The sequence below is a fragment of the Quercus robur genome, chromosome 4, assembly GCF_932294415.1.
Source record: "Quercus robur chromosome 4, dhQueRobu3.1, whole genome shotgun sequence".
Lineage (NCBI taxonomy): Eukaryota > Viridiplantae > Streptophyta > Magnoliopsida > Fagales > Fagaceae > Quercus > Quercus robur.
This window is the reverse complement of record NC_065537.1, coordinates 51240434-51259485: the sequence shown is the minus strand read 5'-3', so window position 1 is coordinate 51259485 and position 19052 is coordinate 51240434. Positions and strand designations below refer to the sequence as shown.

The 19052-nt window shown below is 34.3% G+C and overlaps 1 protein-coding gene across 5 annotated transcripts; it reads right to left on the bottom strand.

The window, feature by feature from the left end:
* Nucleotides 1-1244: 1244 nt before the first annotated feature.
* LOC126722894 (putative pentatricopeptide repeat-containing protein At1g12700, mitochondrial) lies at nt 1245-13938 on the bottom strand. Of its 5 annotated transcripts, XM_050426043.1 has the most exons (8): nt 12148-13938; nt 9401-9441; nt 7906-8710; nt 7642-7795; nt 6234-6277; nt 3799-3889; nt 1873-1995; nt 1245-1769 (listed from the first exon to the last, which is right to left on the bottom strand). In XM_050426043.1, the coding sequence occupies exon 1, from the start codon at nt 13791-13793 to the stop codon at nt 12210-12212; it is 1584 nt and encodes a 527-aa protein (XP_050282000.1). In that variant the 5' UTR covers nt 13794-13938; the 3' UTR covers nt 1245-1769; nt 1873-1995; nt 3799-3889; nt 6234-6277; nt 7642-7795; nt 7906-8710; nt 9401-9441; nt 12148-12209. The 5 variants fall into 5 exon arrangements, with proteins under 5 accessions (XP_050282000.1, XP_050282001.1, XP_050281998.1 ...); XM_050426044.1 differs by lacking the exon at nt 9401-9441 and having other exon boundaries at nt 1245-1772; XM_050426041.1 differs by lacking the exon at nt 9401-9441 and having other exon boundaries at nt 3799-3884.
* Nucleotides 13939-19052: the final 5114 nt, after the last annotated feature.

Genomic DNA, 19052 nt, shown 5'->3' with positions numbered 1-19052 from the left:
ATGATAGACAACCTTTCTTTGGTTTGTTGATAGCATGAAATAAACACAGCCTAAAAGATCTAATTGTTGGGAAATTTACTAACATAGCCTGCAAGTTTTTTCTAATTGTTTGTTTGAGCTGCCACTTTAATGTTCATTTTAATTTCCATGTAGGTAGATGTGGCTTTGGTGCTCCTTCAAAACATAATTTCACATGTGAGTGCCTGAACATGTATTTAGACTGTGTTCTCACACTTCATTTGCATTATCCTTTTTTCTAAGCAATTATGTGATGCCTTCTATAATTGAGTCCATTTACAAAAATGTACATGCTTTTATTCTGAAAGTGTTTTTATGTCACCTATTCATCTTCCAGGATTTAATAAACGCATATGTCATCATACCTCAAGATATGTGGGATCTTATTTATATAAAAGAATGCCATCAGTGTAAGTGCATTTTACTTTGATTACATGTCAGTGGAAACAAATTCCTTTTAATTCTCCATGCTTCCTTTTGTGCTTTCAGTTTCTAATTGACCAAACACGGATGAAAGAAGATTTCCTCACAATAATGTGAAATCTACAAGTTGTGATCTCCTAGGTCAGAGATAAAAGAGATGACAAAGAAACCAGTTTCCAAGCTCCTAGCCTAACGTGAGCATTGTATATAAGCAGCTACCAAACTTCATATCTCAAGTTAGTTTCCTTATGTTATTTGTGAATTAGTTCTTCAACTTGAGTACTCCAAGGATCTTACAGCTTCGAGCGCCACCTGGATGTGTGTTTTCCGTGAATGTTTCTTATGAATATCATGATCATGCAGTGCATCATGAAGTGTCCCATTTCTGCAACACTCATATACAGGTAGCTGCTAGCCATGCTTAGCACAGTAACCCACCATCTCCACAAAGATTAGCATGGCGAAGTTTAGAGATACTATGAAGTAGTTCAAAAAATTCCTCATTACTCAGCTGCCCGGAAACTTTAGTTTCCAGTTCCTTGATTGCCAGAAGCTATAAAAGAAATAAGAAATTGAAGATTAACTATTTGGATCTCAAATTACTTATGAGGACGAAGAAGAATCCACCACGTTACTTGAAACTTGGGGAAATAGTGATGGTTGGGAGGGTGGGTTGGAAGGGACTACCTAACAGACATTTATTTTCACACATGGAGGTAAATGTAATTCAGACTTCAAAACTAATTTACCTAATGAGGATAGAGAAGATGAAGGGGAAATAAAAGAGACAACAAATACAAACATACACGAGGCATTCTAAAGTAGAAGCCACACAATCAAACAGCCACGCCATCATCCTGGCAAATTAGTTCTTATTAAGTTCAAAGAATCTTACCTTTCCATTGGGCAGCTCACCCCTATAAATACTACCAAGCATACCTTCACCAATAAAATTTTCATGAGAAAAGCTATTTGCATACTGCTCAAGCAACGCAACAGTGAAAGCTTTTGCAGAACTTGCATTTGGACTCTTTCAAGGATGTATACTTGTAGTTACTTTGAAAGGTACCATCGGTTCCACAGAGACCCTTCTTGAAAGGATAAAATGGAGGAAGTCGTGGTGGCAAGAACTCCATATCCATGCTGCTCATGACTGAACCATGATTCTTCTTGGGCAGTGAAACTGCCAGTGTGTTTTTCACATCTATCTCCTGTTCATTCTGAAGCTTTGGAAATACACTTTTTTATCCATAGTCTTCAACATAACTATCTCTTGGTTTCACAACTCTCCCTCTTGGCACTGCTAAAGATATTCAAAACTCTTGGCACTGCTAAAGATATTCAAAAGTCAATTTTCATTTAGAACAGAATAAAGGAGATAAGGAAATTTTAACAATTTAAAAAAATAAGAGTGGACAATAAAAGACATACCTTTCTCCATTAGAGAATTATGCTGAGGCAACAATTCACTGTATTTCAGCTTCTCAAGAGACCTTATAGGTACCGATATCATGCCTCTTAGCGTTCTCTTTCTCTTGCCATCCTCTCTTGCATCTAAACATACAAAGACTCTCTTGCATCTAAACATACAAAGACACAGCACCAATGCAAAAAGTATTGAAGCCCTCATAAATAGCAATCCAAGTCAACCTCTTGGTTTTGAACACTTTCCCACCTCTAGTCAAATATGATATTTGTAGGACAGAAGGTCCAATTTTCCCAGGGGTTTTTCTTGGAACTCGAGACTCAAGTTCCACTTTTTTTTTTTTTTTTAAAAAGTGTATGGCGGGAAGGTGGATGCCGCTACAGGTTTTGAAGAATTGAGGAGAGGAAAAATGAAAACATGAGAGAGAGTGGGAGAACGAGGACGAGCCAGTGTCACAGTAGTAGTAATTGTGTTTCCGTGAATAGAGATTTGTAACTTATGAGTTTTTCCAAGAAAAGTTTGCCGCTCAAGGAGATTTAGATAAATTTTGATTTTTGATTGTTGCTATACGAACGGATGCTAACGGTGTTATATCCAGTTAATGGGGATATATGATGTGGCACTTAATGCCTATGTAATATCTTTTTAGTGACTTTAGTGTTTTTCTTTTGGGTAAGACTACAAGGTCAGCTTGAGAGGGGAGAAAAATGGTGGTCCTGGGTATTTTCCACACAGGACCACAAAATATAATCTCACTGATTTGGAGAGAAACATGAGAGAATTTGCTGGCCTGCTTCAACCAGTTACAATAACTTTTCTATCCCTCTCATTATAATGTGGAACTACAACCAATGCAAAGTAAACTTACATAAACTACATTTTCTATCATCTCTTTTTCTCCTCAATCACACAAAGGAGTTTTTTTCTTATCTCCCCACTTTTGCATCCTCCTAATTAAACACATATGAGGAAAAACTAATTTTTTTCTGTCCTACCACCAATTTCTACCCCCTTACCAAAAAAAGCCTTAGTTTTCAAAACATCTCATCAAAACCTAAAGACACATATGCATCCATCATTTCGCTTTCTCGTTTTCAAATCAATTCCCTTGCTTCATTATATAATTACAAATGAACCAAGTTTTTATCTTTACTTAAATATGCTCTGGCAAATTTATTTATTTATTTTTTAACTCCGAAGACTTAAGTATTGATTTGTAAAATAATACTCAAGAGTTTAGAAATTTCCTGCAACATATCACACTTGTTGAAGCCTAGTGCGCCATTGAATGTCTCATGGTGCATTGTTGAATGTGTCATAGCGCACCACTGAATGTCTCTTGGTGTCACCACCAAATGCTTCATGTCATTCATTATTTAATATTACTATGCGCCTACCACCAAAAGTTTCAGGACAGTAAACATGGAGATCTATTTTTAATTACAAGCAATGTATTTTATTTTAAAATACAGAAACCTAGGAAAACATCCTCCAATTTCTCATTTTCTTTTAAATTACATGGTTTAGCTATATATAACTTTCAAAACTATATGCTTTATGTTTGCAACTTTGCATATGGTCCACCACCCTAAAAAACAAGGCTGAATGCCAAAACATGAAAACTATCAGCTGGGGGGAAAAACAATTATATCCTAGTCAAAGAATCTTGGGTTTGTAATTATGAGTACAACATTAAGAAACTATAACCAGAGGACAATTGAAGCTCAAAATTAAGCCAGTAATCATCTAATTTATTAAGCTTCCAAGATCTGAACCACCTAGTTTTAAGCTTGCAACTAACAAACAAATAACCACAGCCTACAAGTTACATATGAAAAATTGCACCACATAATTTAAAATTCCTAGTCTCGTGGGCCATGGCAGCATCATAAACCAAACATTGTTAAAAGAGATTGCAAAGAGCAACAAACCTGAAGTTTGAGACTGCTAGGAAAGGAACTTTTCCTCAAAAGTTGACTTTGAGCTTGTGGAAGCACTGGTTTTCGAGGAAAGCCACCTATACTGATTTTTAAAACAAATACAACGATGACTTAAAATAGAACGTAGAGTGGGCATTTATGATATAAAAATTTACCCAAACTGCCCATAAGCAAAAAAGTAACAATATGCTAAGACATTAGAAAATATGACTTTGCACTATACAGTAGTGGAAGAAACTGAAAAAGCCTATGAGAACATCTTCAGGAAAAATCTTTTTGATTGAAGCAATCTAATAAGTTATAAAGCACCTGCTGAAAGCTCTTGAAAAGAAAAATTTTTGGAGAGGGGCGATAATATTACTCAAATGAAAGGCTCTGCATTTAGAAAGGAACAAAATGGCCTTCATATCTAAGGGTGTCCACAGGTCGGGTCAAGTCAGTACTCAGACACATTATGTCAGTCATCGGGTGGTGAAGGATGAAACCCATTACTATACAATATGCTAAGACATCAGAAAATATGACTTTACACCATACAGTAGTGGAAGAAACTGAAAAACCCTATGAAAACGTCTTTAAAATCTTTTTGATTGAAGCAATCTAATAAGTTATGAAGCACTTGCTGAAAGCTCTCTTGAAAAGAAAATTTTTTGGAGGGACAATAATATTACTCAAATGAAAGGCTCTGCATTTAGAGGAACAAAATGGTCTTCATATCTAGGGGTGTCCATGGGTCAGGTCAAGTCAGTTTGGACTCAAACACATTATGTCAGTCATTGGGTGGTGAAGGATGAGACCCATCACTATACAATATGCTAAGACATCAGAAAATATAACATTGCACTAAACAGTAGTGGAAGAAACTAAAAAATCCTATGAAAACGTCTTTAGAAAAATCTATTTGATTGAAGCAATCTAATAAGTAATAAAGCACCTGCTGAAAGCTCTTGAAAAGAAACTTTTTTGGAGGGACAATAATATTACTCAAATGAAAGGCTCTGAACTTAAAAAGGAACAAAATGGTCTTCATATCTAGGGGATGTCCACGGGTTGGGTCAAGTCAGTTTGGACTCGGACACATTATGTTAGTCGTCGGGTGGTGAAGGATGAGACCCATCACTGACTGAGCAGAAACAACAGCTCAAACGTGCAAGTGTCCATGGGTGGCAGTCAGATTCAGTTGAAACCGGCAAAAAAAGGCGACGGAGAGCAGAAACATCCGAGATTGCAAGATCTCTGTCGTATCTGATTGGAGATCTGTGAGATCTCCAACCAGATATCGGAGATCGTCTCTGCCAATTTGGGAGAATATTTTACCGGTTTTGCATCTTGAATAGACAGGTCAGTTTCATCAAATTCCCAAGTGGGAAAGCTGACACTTGACCCGTTTGAGGCAGATTTTCAACTGTTGAACCTGTTGCCACCATCAAAAAATATATAGATATTCAATTTCTTAAAAAATTCTTTTCAACTAACAACATAAAACAACTGGCCTGAAATGAAGGCCATCTTCCCTCTCCATTAAAACTGAGTATAGTTCAGATTTAAAACTCACAAGGCAAAAACAGGAAAAGAGGAAGAAACGCCTGATGTGGAAGTGAAAGTGGAGTGAAAGCCCCCAAGCTCTACAAAACACCAATTCTTGAGGGACACCACAGGTCAGCAAGCCCCACAAATTAAAATGTACATCACTGAATGTTGACTTATTCTTTAAACTTTGGATTGCTGTGGTGACTAGTCCTTAAAAAGTAAAAGCCAAAATTTGAGAATACAAAAGATTGCTGTGAGGTGTCTTGTGTTTTGGACCTGGCTCTATCAAGTAATGCAAAAAGGTTTCTTTCAGAAGCCAGAGGCCTAGAGTCACCATGGTCCATGACACTAGTATCAGATAGAGAGAGAAGGGTGAGGTCTTCTCCCTCATATGTGGACAAAGGCAATCATGGTGAACCATGTTAGATTTGTGTCCCTTTCTATTTTGGGCTTCTAATTTATTTATTTATTTTCTATTTGTGATCAAATAATAAATATCAATTGAGATAAGCATACATCTTTAAAGAAGCTCCAAATGTCCAAGGGCAAGGAACATCAACTTGTTCCTGTACTCAAACCCGGCCATTGGTATCTCCAATCTCCCAAAAAGGAAACGATTTCTTTTCTCCAGTTTCATTTCCCAAGTTACATTCCTAAAATATCCAATATCTAGCAATTTCAAATTCTTCAGCATCTTTGCCACAAAGTTTTACAATTTTTGAAAATTTTATAAAATTGTTCAATTGCATCCTGTCAATTTCTAATTAAAACAGCTATAAAACATAAAGTTGAATGCAAACACAGGGTCTCAATGAACATTAAGAAACATCAGTCAAAAATAGTAATTTGTAGCATTTTATATCAACAGGATTTAAACATCATACACACAAAATTACCTAGCACACAGAACCAAACAATAGTAGAGGAGCCAAACCGCCATCTGAAACATGTAATTCAAGTTGTCATAAGGAGAAGATTCGCAGACTTGAAATTTCGGTGAACAGAGGGTGGTTGACAGATCTCATGCAAACACATATACCACAAAAAAGAGAAAAAATCAGTTTCTAATTCACTTAACATGAATGACAAAAGACTTCTCACAAAAGTGTGAAATCTACAAGTTGTGATTTCCTAGGTTAGCAATAAAAGAGACAACAAAGAAATCTGATTCTGACCTCCTAGCCTAACTTGAGCATTCTATATAAGCAACTAACAAACTCCATGTCTCAAGTTAGGTAAAACCATACCATTGCAGAATAGCTTAATATCCAAAAAGAAATGGAAAAATTCAAAAATAAAGAAAGAAAGAACTATCGAGTTCTGTATTAATTAAAAACAGACTGTGAGAGAAGCACTAAAATCACTAGTTCTAGGATTTGGCATACACGACACAACCAAATCCATGTTAAAAGGCAATCTATTCTCTGGACCTTTACCTGCAAAATTGCTGAGTATTCCAAATTTTAGGTGCTGTGGATTTTGAAATTTGGAATACTCAGCAATTTTGCAGGTATAGGTCCAGAGAATAGATTGTTCTCCACATTCCTACATAGCAAGCAAGAATTTTGTGAGTTGCTGTAGGCAGCACATAGTTCCTCCTTGCAAATTCTGAATCAAGATCAAATTTTGGAACACAAATATTGCTAAGAAACAATATTATCAAATATTTAAAAACAAAAATGAAAAATCAAAGAGGATGAAAGAAGGGTACAGATCCTGTAGGCCACAAGAGAAGATCCTGTAAAACATCAATGTATGGAGATATATCCAGACATTGATTAATGCCTAAGGCAATACAACAGAATCAAAGGGCTGGAAAAGACCATCAAGAAACAGAGAGACGAACAAACTTTAGAAGTATCAAGTACATAAGAATTCAAATCACAAAAATATTCTAGAAATAAAAGTTATGGAATATTTTTGTCTATGTACAATTATGGAATATTCTTCCTCGATGCATCTCTTGAGTATATTTCGTGATCAAAATATGAAAAGATTGAATTCAAACTAGTTGTGATTGCTTTGACAAATATGATTTGTTTGGTTTAAACCAAATTCTCTTTTACTTGGTACCACACAGGCACTAAAATCATCTAAAACAAGAAAGTACAACAAGGCCCATATCACAGCTTAAGGGTTTAGAGTCGTAGAAAAGTACTCTAGAAATAAAAGTTAATTCTATGCTAAGTGAAAGTGTAAAACTGTAAAGATTAAAAAAAAATAAAAAAACAATTAACTAGTAAAGAAATTCATAAATAAAGGAAACAGAAACCACAAATAAAATTTGTCAAAGCTTATGCTAACCGCATAACTCAGATGATAAATAAGCCACTCAAGCTTCTAGCTTCCTTCAGAGATTGAACAAACAATTTACAGAGTGGCAATATAGACAGAAAAAGTGCATTCCCCGTTATTTCAAATTTGTAAGGAGTTCCCTTCTAATCCTGCACATTTATAACTAAATTGAAAAAAATAGTTCAAAATTCTATTATTAGGTAACACAAATCAAATTGAAAAAAATGGTTCATAATTCTATTATTTCAAGATCAATGCCAAATTTTATCTCACCAAATGCCTGCCATGGCTCAGGTACTAAAGACGAAGGATTTATCAAAGCTGATTCAATTCCTCCCCCTAGCATATCCAGCAACAACCTTGCTTGCATATCAAGAACCATTTGCTCTAACTTCCTGAGCATTTGTACCTCCAAGAAGCCTGCATTTTATCCTGTCTAGACTCTACATCACGCAAAACCATGTTTTCATATCTTCAATAAAAACTACGAAGCAAACAAATTAATGAGCATCAAAACAACTCCCCCCCTCCCCCAAAAAATAATAATAATAATAATAAACCACCACCAAAAAGAGGTAAGTGGCAGGATGCATCGCACAAGACAGTAAGACAACTCTGAGCTACATTTAGAATTTCAGAACCCTATAATGCAGGTGATTTTTTGCTGGAGACATGGTAAAACAGGGAGGTCACTTATGTAAAATAGGAGGCCACTATCAGTATGATAGCTTTATGCCGACAGGACAAGATTGTATATCTACATTCACAAATCATCTTTCTTAAAATAATAGGAATTTATTAACCCTTTGTTCAAGTCCCAGTACAAGACGGCATACACGGTGAGAATGTTTAAAAAGTTCACCCCTTAAATATCAATACATTGAGAAAGAGTCTAAATCTAGTAAAATGAGATTCACAGGTGATGTATATCCAGGTAAATTTTGGGTATGAGAGAGCACAAGCTTTCCTACTAAAATAGGACAAGTTATCTCCTCATAAAGATCATGCTATTCTGCATGGGCGTGCACCCCAAATTAAGAAACCTCAATGACAGCCTTCCCACTAGAGATGGCTTTACCTGCAAGAAAGACAAAGGGTAAGGTCACCTCACTAAAAATGGCAAAATATATGTCAAATGGCACATACATTACTTAATGTTCAGCGAATACAAAACATCAGTAGGCAAAAGGGACAAATAAACTCTATGGTTTGATCATATTCATAGTATTCAGAACATCAAAACATGTAACAAGAGGCATTTTCTGGCATTAGATATCATACATTAGATTTATAATGCCTTCGTTGGAGCATTGTTCAAATCAAAGCAAGTGTTACATTATAAAGTTACATAATCCAAGCTTACTTATATCAAAATCACCCAAGTCAAGTAATTTCCTAAGAGAAAACATGACCAATGGAAAGAAAGTTATGCCAATAACACACACACACAAAAAAAAAAAATACCAAAGATAGAAGAAATTTCCGGTTGAGTCTGAGATGGAGCATTGTTCTGGCATTAGATGTCATACATTAGATTTATAATGTCATCTTTGGAGCATTGTTCAAATCAAAACAAGTATTACATTATAAAGTTGCATAATCCAATCTTACTTATATCAAAATCACCCCAATAGAAAGAAAGTTGTGCCAATAACACAAAAAAAAAAAAAAAAAAAAAAAAAAAAGACCAAAGATAGAAGAAATTGCCAGTTGAAGCTGAGATGTTAAAGGTGGCTGGCCTGCCTGACACCAATGGGTAAGGTGATACCTCAAAACCATGGACCTTCACAGCATAATTAGCTTTCTTATCTGCATCATTCCACAAAATCCCATTCATTAAGAAAGAAAGATTCATCATTTATAAACTTTTACTTAATTCCCAAATAAAATTCAGAAACTAAAATTAGGGGGTATTGTCAAAGAGCAGCAAACCCTTGGACATCTGGCGGTGGCGTAAGTGGCAGGTACAAGAACCAAATATATACTAGCAACAAACTAAAACAGAAGGGTGAGCTTCAAATGAACCACTGCATCCACAGATATGGACTGCTGATTGCCTTATTGGGATTTTCCGTAGATCAAATATTATCTTCATTCTCTAAATGAAAGGGGAAATGAAAATATAAGGACAAAACCAAAACCAGCTATGGTCAAAAGAATGTGCCAACCCACTCTATTTTCAATCAAACAAAAATGTTTTTCATCCCTCCACTTTTCTACCCTCCCAACCAAACACAAATGAGGGAAACTAACATCTTTTATATCCTCCCACTTTTCCATCCTCTCTCCATTTTCTATCTTCCCACTTTTCCATCCTCCCAACCAAACAGACCCTTAGTTTTTTATTTTCTGGATATCGGCAAGTTGAAATCGCAAATTTCCTTGAGTTATGATTGGGTTTTGCTTTATTTTCCATTTGGATATCAATGAATTCAAATCCTAAATTCTAACCACTGGATTGTGATATTAATAGTTCTATACATACATAAACCTCCGTAAATCCATGTATGTATGTGAAGAAGGTAAGGATCAAAACAAAACTCATTTGTTTTGTTCCCTTTTTATTTGTTGTTGGATTTTTGCAGCAGCCCATTACATCACTGATCTTGTAATGTATTTTAGTCTCTTAATCTACAGAGTCAAGATGATAACTCCTCTTCTTAAATTAGAATATAAGTTTCCGATCCTAATAGTTTTTAGCATAGATCTCTTGCTACCTCCAGAGCTTCTTCGACAGCCAGACAGATGATTGTCTGCTAGTCCTGAGTTTCCAACTATGGCAGCCAGCTACAATCCTTTTGCCGTCTCAATCTATGAAAGCAAAACCTGACCCTCCCCATCTTTTATTCTTTGATCTTCTACCAGGCAAAATACCTTGCACACATTCAGTACAGCCCTGATCCCCCCCCCCCCCCAAAAAAAAAAAAAAAAGTTTCAGCACAAAAGCCTGTTGCTTACCAAAGATTTCAACACACACACATATATAGAATTGCATTTCACATTTTATTTCAATCTTCTAACCTTTTCCCTCTTTCCCAACCCATAAACTCTATTCCAGTTTCATAGTAAGATACAACTCTCCATTGTACATTTTCATAATATTGTATCAATAGATTTGATCTGGCAATTTAGGATGAATGTATATCCTACCTATGCTTTATTCTAAAATGTGTATAAACTATAATGACAAATTTAGTGAGAAAAAAAAGCTCTACATATGAGGCAAGTAATAGTAATAGGGGGATTGCACGTAAACCAAATCCATCGAAGGTCAAAATATTAGTGGTAGTAGAAAGAAGGTGATCTCTAATATTAACTACTAAGTAAGGAAAATATACTAGTATCAATGGTCTTTGGCTGATATTTAATTGACCTATGTTGGGCTCCCAAATTACCCCATGAGCATAACCAATTGCAAACAAATTATTCTGTCATTTCACAAATACATAAAACTAATTGCACGTTCACAATGTTACATCAACTGAAGTTCAAGATAATTTTCACAAAAATAAGTTCAAATTTACAACACTAGTGCTCAACATAATTCCAAGGAAAGATAACAAAACTAGAATAGCAACAAACAACCTAGTGCCAATACAAGAAAATAAATATCACCAGGTAAAAGAATAACTTGCAACGAAAATACCTAGTCCTTAATCATTAGTCAATAAGTTGATACGATTACATACAGTACAACGTAAAACAATAAGTTTACTCCAATATAAAGATAGCTTTATCTAATGGGGGAAGGAGGGAGGCATGAAGTAACCAAAAGAACCAAACTAATTATACTATTTGTTTCACTATTGTCCAAGTGTTATGTAAAAATAACTAAATTTGTCCCTAGGGGTGGGTCCAAAGGGCCCTGCCTTGGTGAGGTTCCTCGTTATGGAAAAAAAAAAGAATAAATAAATAACAAAATTTACTAATAATGGCACTCTTACTTTAGAACAGCTATCCTACATACCCTCAAATGAATAAAGGTTCTAGAATCACTAGTAACACTCAAATCATAGTAAGCACAAACAGGACATCAGAATTATGAAGGTTGAACACAAAATAGATCCTGCCTTTTGGCAAAAGATAACTAAGAGGTATGAAAGTGAAAGAGACAATAACTTAAACTATTGATATTTCAAAAGTCTGACAGCTCAATCTATTGCGGTTTTAAAACAATAGTTCAACTTACAAGCACCCATAACCTGCTTTAAAACTAAATTTGATAAGCAAATTACAACCAGACTACTTTTGTAGAACTGAAACTGATTCAAGAACTAATTTGGTGCAGAACTAATCACTAATGGTTTAAGAATTTTGGGGCTGGTTTAGGGAGTGCATACTTATACAAGGGGTATGATATTTCGCATTAACATTACATTAGAAAAAATTTGAAACACCTATCACAACAAAAGATCGGACAGTAAAAGGAACAAACAATCTAGTGCACAGAATTGGAAAGAAATATCATCTCATAAAAAGTATTAAATTTTACTGAAGCAAATATTCATCACTCACATAATGACTTGTGATTGGTTAAATATGGATGTTGTCCTTGATCTTGAGAACCTAAAAAACCTTCACACAAACTTCAGAAGCAATTTTTGAATATTTTCATCTACTTGATTCGATGACAGCAAGTCAATAAACATGGTTGCGGTGGTCGCATTTGCTGAAAAACCCTTGTCAACCATTATTTTGAGATATTTAATTGCCTTTGATGTATCACTATGTTGCAATAACCCTTGAATTATTGTGTTATATGTGCGATCGTCAGGTGAACAACCGTTGCTATCCATTTCCTCAAGCAGCTCACCCGCTTCATCAATTAGTTCATTCTTGCAAAATCCTTTGATCATTATAGTGTAAGTCCGAACATTAGGTTGCAACCCTTTTGCCAAAAGACCACTAAAGATTTCTCTCGCAGTTGTAAGTTCCCCAACATTGCAGAAACCATCAATCAAGATGTTGTAAAACACAATATTGTGGTCCAACTTTTTTTCTTCCATCTCCTGAAACAATGCCATTGCCTCAACAATTCGTCTATTCTTACAAAATCCATCTAACAAGATGACATAGGTTAGGAGATTTGGATGTTGTCCACAAGCTCGCATTGTATTGAATAGCTCTTGTGCAGCCCGGACTCTCTCCACTCGAAAAAACCCACCTATAAGAGTGTTGTAAGTCACTACATTAGGAATCATTCCCTTGTTGGACATTTCATGAAAGAGACGCTTTGCCTCATCAATTTTTTTACTTTTGCAATATCCATTGATCAATATGTTATAGCTAACCACATCGGGTGAACAACCCTTCTCAACCATCATATTAAATGTCTTAACTGCCTCATCCAGTCTGTTTTGCAAACAATAACCATCAATCAAAGAATTGTAAGTGACTATGTTAGGATCAATGCCTCTTTGAATCATCACATCAAAAACTTCTTTTGCCTCAATTAACATCCCTTCCTTGCAACGTGTGTCCACCAGTATGTTGAAGGTTTGCACATTTGGCATGATCTTCCTTTGTTCCATCTCATTCAACAAGGTAGCAGCCTCCCTCCACTGGCCAAAATTGCATAGTCCTTGAATTACGCAACTGTAAGTGACAACATTTGGCTGAATGCCTTTACTCATCATTTCAGATAAAAGGTTCAAAGCCTCAATTACCAATCTGTCCTTACATAAACTATCAATGACCGTGCTATAGAGCACCACATTTTGTTCAAAATTCCTTTTTTCAAGCTTCCTGAACAACTTAATAGCCACACCAGTTTGGCCATTCTTACACAGACCGTTTATTATCGTCCCACAAGTAATTGCATTAGGTTGGTACCCTTTGTTCTCCATTTCCTCTACCAACCTCACAGCTCCAGAAATATTACCTTGAAGACAGAGACCTTTAAGAAGAGTGTTTAGAGTAGGTTGGGTAGGCAGATAACCAAGTTTCAAAATTGTTGCCAAGACAGAGAAACCAAAATTGACCCGGTTCAGATGGCAGTAGCAATTAATCAAAACATTGAGAGTATAAACATTGGGAGTAATTCCAAAGGAGCCCATATCTCTAATTAGAGTAATGACTACGGAGTAATGCTTCATTCTTGCAATGGCACCCAACAATTGAGTAAAATCGACAATGGAAGGCAAAGGGTGCATGTGAAGCATTATATCAAACAGGCCTAAGGCATGATCAAGATTCTTAAAGGTTCCAGATATGCAGTGATCTCTCACAGAATTCAACAACTGATTCTGATTCTGATATGGGGTTTTCGCATTTTCTCTAATAGTAGAACAATAATGATAAGAAGTAAAAGCACGAAATGGAAGGCTTCCTACTCTAATAATCAAACGATTGCATATAAAAAGAAGAGAGGATGTTGATTTACCCATTTCACAATGACGACACACAGTCTCAGCTACCAACTCCGTAGTCATTACTCTAATTCAACGAATGGAATCATGGTTGTGGAGTGGCAGATCGGAGAGCGAAGCACTGAGTAAGAATGAGAATGATTTGTATAATTGAGAGAAACCATTGGGTTTGGGTTTTTCTGCTTCGCTCTTGAGATCGTTATTTTAAGGGAAGAACTGTCTTGAGTTTTGGGGGCTTGGAAGTGGAAGAAGAGTGGAACGAACGGCAGTGGAGAAACGGAAAAAACAAAATGAAGCTGGAGAGAAGAAAAGGAAGGAAAGAATCTCCTTTTTCACCCCTAAATAAACAATAAAAAAAATTGTAGGGTTACTGCACGAGTGTTCTATCTAAATTTTTTTGAAATTTTTGTTCACGTTGTGCAAAAAATGATGAGGATAATATAATATAAAATAAAATAAAAAAAGTCAAAAACCCAATAAAGAAAAAAATATATATAAAGTAAACTTATGTGTATATAAAAAAAAAAAAAAACTAAAATTAAAAAAAAAAAAAAAAGTAAAACTCATCTATGACTTGAAAAATGTATAACTCTTACACCAGATATAATTTGAACTCATATATGTCATATGTGTAATTGTAATCTATGTATATATAATTAAAGTCAAAATTGAGAGAAAATCTAAAGATATATATTTTTTAATTATCAAATGAGGAATGCTAGTCTTAGCAACTAGAAGTCTCATTTAGGCTCATGTAGGGTATATATATTTCCTCACTTCATTATTTATCCAAAAGACGAATATTTTATAATTAATTTATTTGGTGTGTTTACTGTCACATTTACTGACCTCTTTTTCCAAAACTTATAATAGTAAAACATATTAATAAGTTGAAACTTGAGACTTGTGAATTGGTATATGCTTTAAGTACTAAGTTGTGAAAGAGGTGGGGTTCAAGTGATAAGTTTAATTGTAATGGTTTCTTTTGTGGTATTTTATGTTTGTGGCTCAAACAACATTTCCTCCTATCCACTATTTACTAATAAATTTTTTTATCTTGAAAAGAGATTGCGAATAATTTGTATTTATGTAAAATTATAAATTTGTGCATCAATATATTTTTTTATGGCTAGTGTTTTTACCAACTTTAATTGAAACTTTTCACCAAGATTGGTTGCATACAGTTTGAGGGAAAAATATGTACTTATTTTTTTGTTGAATATCATTTAAATAATATTTATTTAATTTTCTATATTATAATTTTTTTTTATTGAAGCCATTTTCATACTTTTTTAAGTACAAAATTACTAGATAATATATATTTTTTGGAAACTAATTAATATTTAATATTTAAGTTTTATTAACATCTACTTTTTCAATTGATAATATAACTAAGGTCACCGTTTATAGATTATTAAAAAATTATTATAGGATGTCATCGTCATTTTTTTTAATAATTACAGTCACCCTCCAAGTACTTCACTTGCCAACTTTGCTATTCCATACTTCTCAATGTTGGGTTACTTTAGAATTTAGCAGCCAAATAAAAGTTAATTCAGAGAGTCTTATTTTAATTTTATATATATATATATATATATTGTATTTTTTTATTAAATATTTTTTCAAAAAACACACCCCTCAACTTTTTATTATATTCAAATTTAAAAAAAAAAAAAAAAAAAGTTTCTAAACACACCAATAGCATAGTTGAAAAAGATAGTTTCATTTTAACTTATTTGTAGTATTGATGGGCATGAGAGTTTGAATGGAAGTACAATTTTATTGACCATGTTAAATTTCTCAATTATATCTATTGTGTTCTTAGTTTTTAGAGTTTTTAAATACTTTCTGTAAGCACACGATTTGCGTTAAACCACAGTTGGGTTGGGTTCGCACGTAAATGGGCCCATACAATATCATTTGTAGAGAGTGGGATCGAAAGGCTAAGTCGTGATTACTCGGCTGTTGTTTTGTTAAGTTGTTCATGAATGATCTAGAGGTATTCACCCTTTTTTTGGTCCTTTTCTCTGGAAGGATCCCCCCCTCCTTTAGGTTGCATATTTTCCTTTTATATTAGCATGCATTCAATTTCCTTCGTCCACGTGTAGGGTCGAACTTTCCAAGACTGATACTTGTCCCATCAGTTTCAGACCCGAGTTGTTGGGAGTGGTTGAGTGGGCTAAAGAAACACGACTCTGTGAGAGGCAAAGCTCTGTCTAGGGCAGGTAGTATGGGCAGCCTTTCCTAGATATTTTAGATTTCTTACAAGATTATCCCTATGCCGCTTTTGCCCCTTTCCTTAGTGTAGCTATGGGCCATCCGAGGGCGGTACCCTCCTCAGCGGCTTCTCTGGCCCATTGGTGCTTTACGTTATTGGGCTTGGACTACTATCTTCTTCGGCTTGGGCCTTAAGTCTTCCTGTGAACAGGTGGATCTGGCCCAATTGTTGTCGGGCCCCACACTTTCAATTAAGTATAATGTTATTTTGTGGAAGTGTATAATTTATTCCTACTAAATATTGTGACCTACCCCCTTTACACAGGCACGAGTTTAGAGGATTTCTTTTATTATTGTTTAAAAATAAATATATAAAATTAATTGATAAAAGGTTATCAAATAAAAGTTGAGAGTACAATTTCTTTCTGAAAATGTTTGGTAGCAATAAAAAGATGACATGTGTCATGTCGTGTGTAATACACATGATTGATTTGATTGGTTGGGTTAAGTGAGTCATGTGTATTGCACATGATAAAGACAAATGATATCTTCTTATTAGTAACTGGAGTCCAAAACTTCAAACATTTCTTTAAAACATATGGTTTAGATTGTCAAAGTCTATTACAACTTAATAATCACTAAGTCAAAACATTAAATCTGCAAAAGCAAAACAAAATACATGTTAAACAAAGCACAAATCCAAATGGATGTCTAAAGAAAACATTAAATTTGCAATGTAAAATGCAAAAAGCCCATAATTTTTCTCAAAACTGCACATATAGTTCCATATCTATACACAAAACCCAGATCCAGATACATTCATATACAAATATAATTTTTGGTGTTATGAAGGTACATTTCTCCCAGGATTGACATAAATTTGGTTTCAAATTTCTCCTATAATGTGCTATGAACGAAAACAATATCTCAATAGTATTATACAAGAAATTGGGATGTAGCATCCATCATTGTAGCTAATTGCCGAGGAATATGTATTCCCAAATCTGATATGATCAACCCCTCTGCAATCCAAATGAAAATTCAATATAGTGATTAGTGAGCCTATTCTAACCATTTAGCTAACCAAGATATAAACTTATTCTCCTTTTCTGTTCACATACATACAAAACCAAACAACTCAAACAATAAAATTCAATTCAATTCAATTCTTTGACTTTCCTTCTCTTTCTCTCAATGTCACTCCGTGGATTGGTGTGTCCATAGGCGGCCTAGATGCATTGTCCACATTTATTAAAAATACAAAATTATGATAGATGAATTTAACAATCAAAATAAATATAAAATTTATTTTAATTTCTTAAAATTTTTGGGAATAAGATTTTGGTCAGAATAAAATTTTTCAATTTCTTGAAACTTCTTTTTTTAATGGAAAGATTGTATTTTAAATTTTAATTTAGATGGAATAAAACCATTGCCTCATGAGCTAAACATGCTCAATAATAATAAAACAAATTTCCTTTATCCAATTGAAAAAATCTACAAGCCCCTGTCCAATTGACAAAACCTATTATGCCTCTAGCATGCTGGATTAGATAATGGGTTAATGAGTCGACAAAACCTGTTTAAACACCCTTAGATTGTTTAGATGAAACTATAATCACTTCATGGACTGATGGGTCAGATTTATGTTTCAGTAAATATGACTTTCGATTTGGTATTTTTATTCTTTATAAATTGATTATAAAAAAATTTGTTATTATTTATAAATAGGAGTTGGTGTTTATTGTCTAATGAGTGCGTTTTGGGGATTTTAAAGGATGTAAGCGATTTATAAATTTGGGGCCAAATGTGGTGTGACAGAAAAATTAGTTCCTAAAAGAATCACTTTAGAGTAGCTCAAAATGAACATTATTTTAGATTCTCCTACATTATAGAAATTTAATGTAATGTACCTGAGTTTTACCCTTTATATAATTAGGGAGTGAACATTATATAGTAAGTGTAGTACCAAAATCTCATCTTATTAGAGCAAGATGAAGTGGGTCATGGGTTCAAGACACACTGGGTTAGTGTGTAACTTACCAATAAAAAAAATAGCGTGGAGATGCTTAAAAATATGGTTCTTGGGTTTCTTTACAATCAACATCAATAACAAAACCAGGAAAAAAAAAATAACATCAAGAAATTTCACTATAAGAAGTTGTTGACATTTACTGCTCATATATATGTACATGAAGTAGAATATAGAATATAGGCTAGAGCTTTCCGGGTAAACAAAACTTTAACACCCTTGGAAGTTCAGCATAATGGCAAATGAAAATTTGCTGCTGAATATGAAAAGTTTCATCCTTTAGCAAGTTTAATTTGTGGGGATAATGAGTCACTGCAACATGCAATAAAAGTTCTAGAAAGTGATTTCTTGAAATTTAATAGACGTTTTCCATTTATATATATATATAAATTTATCCTTTGAATTTTCATTTTTGATTGTCAAAGTTAATAGATACCATCTTGTAGCATTTTGAGCTTACTTGTAACTCCTGGCTCCTACACCATAATTATATTTACTATACCATGCAAGTCCTCGCTTTTCAAGAAAATGATAAAGCTAGCTTGGAATTTTCCAATTTTAATTTCAATGTTTTTCATCATGGTAACTATATGTGGCTATGGCATTTGAACCTTTGTGCCCTGTACGGGTAAACATAATTTCTATAGTCAATGCCAACTCTTGTGAAGGCAAGAGTTTGAGCTGCAAGCTTAGTAGTCATATTGTAACTATCTCAAAAAAAAAAAAAAAAAAAAAAAATTGCACTTCATTTCTAGGGTGTCTTATCAGCAAAACCATGGAGTCAACTAGAAGGCGTGCAATTC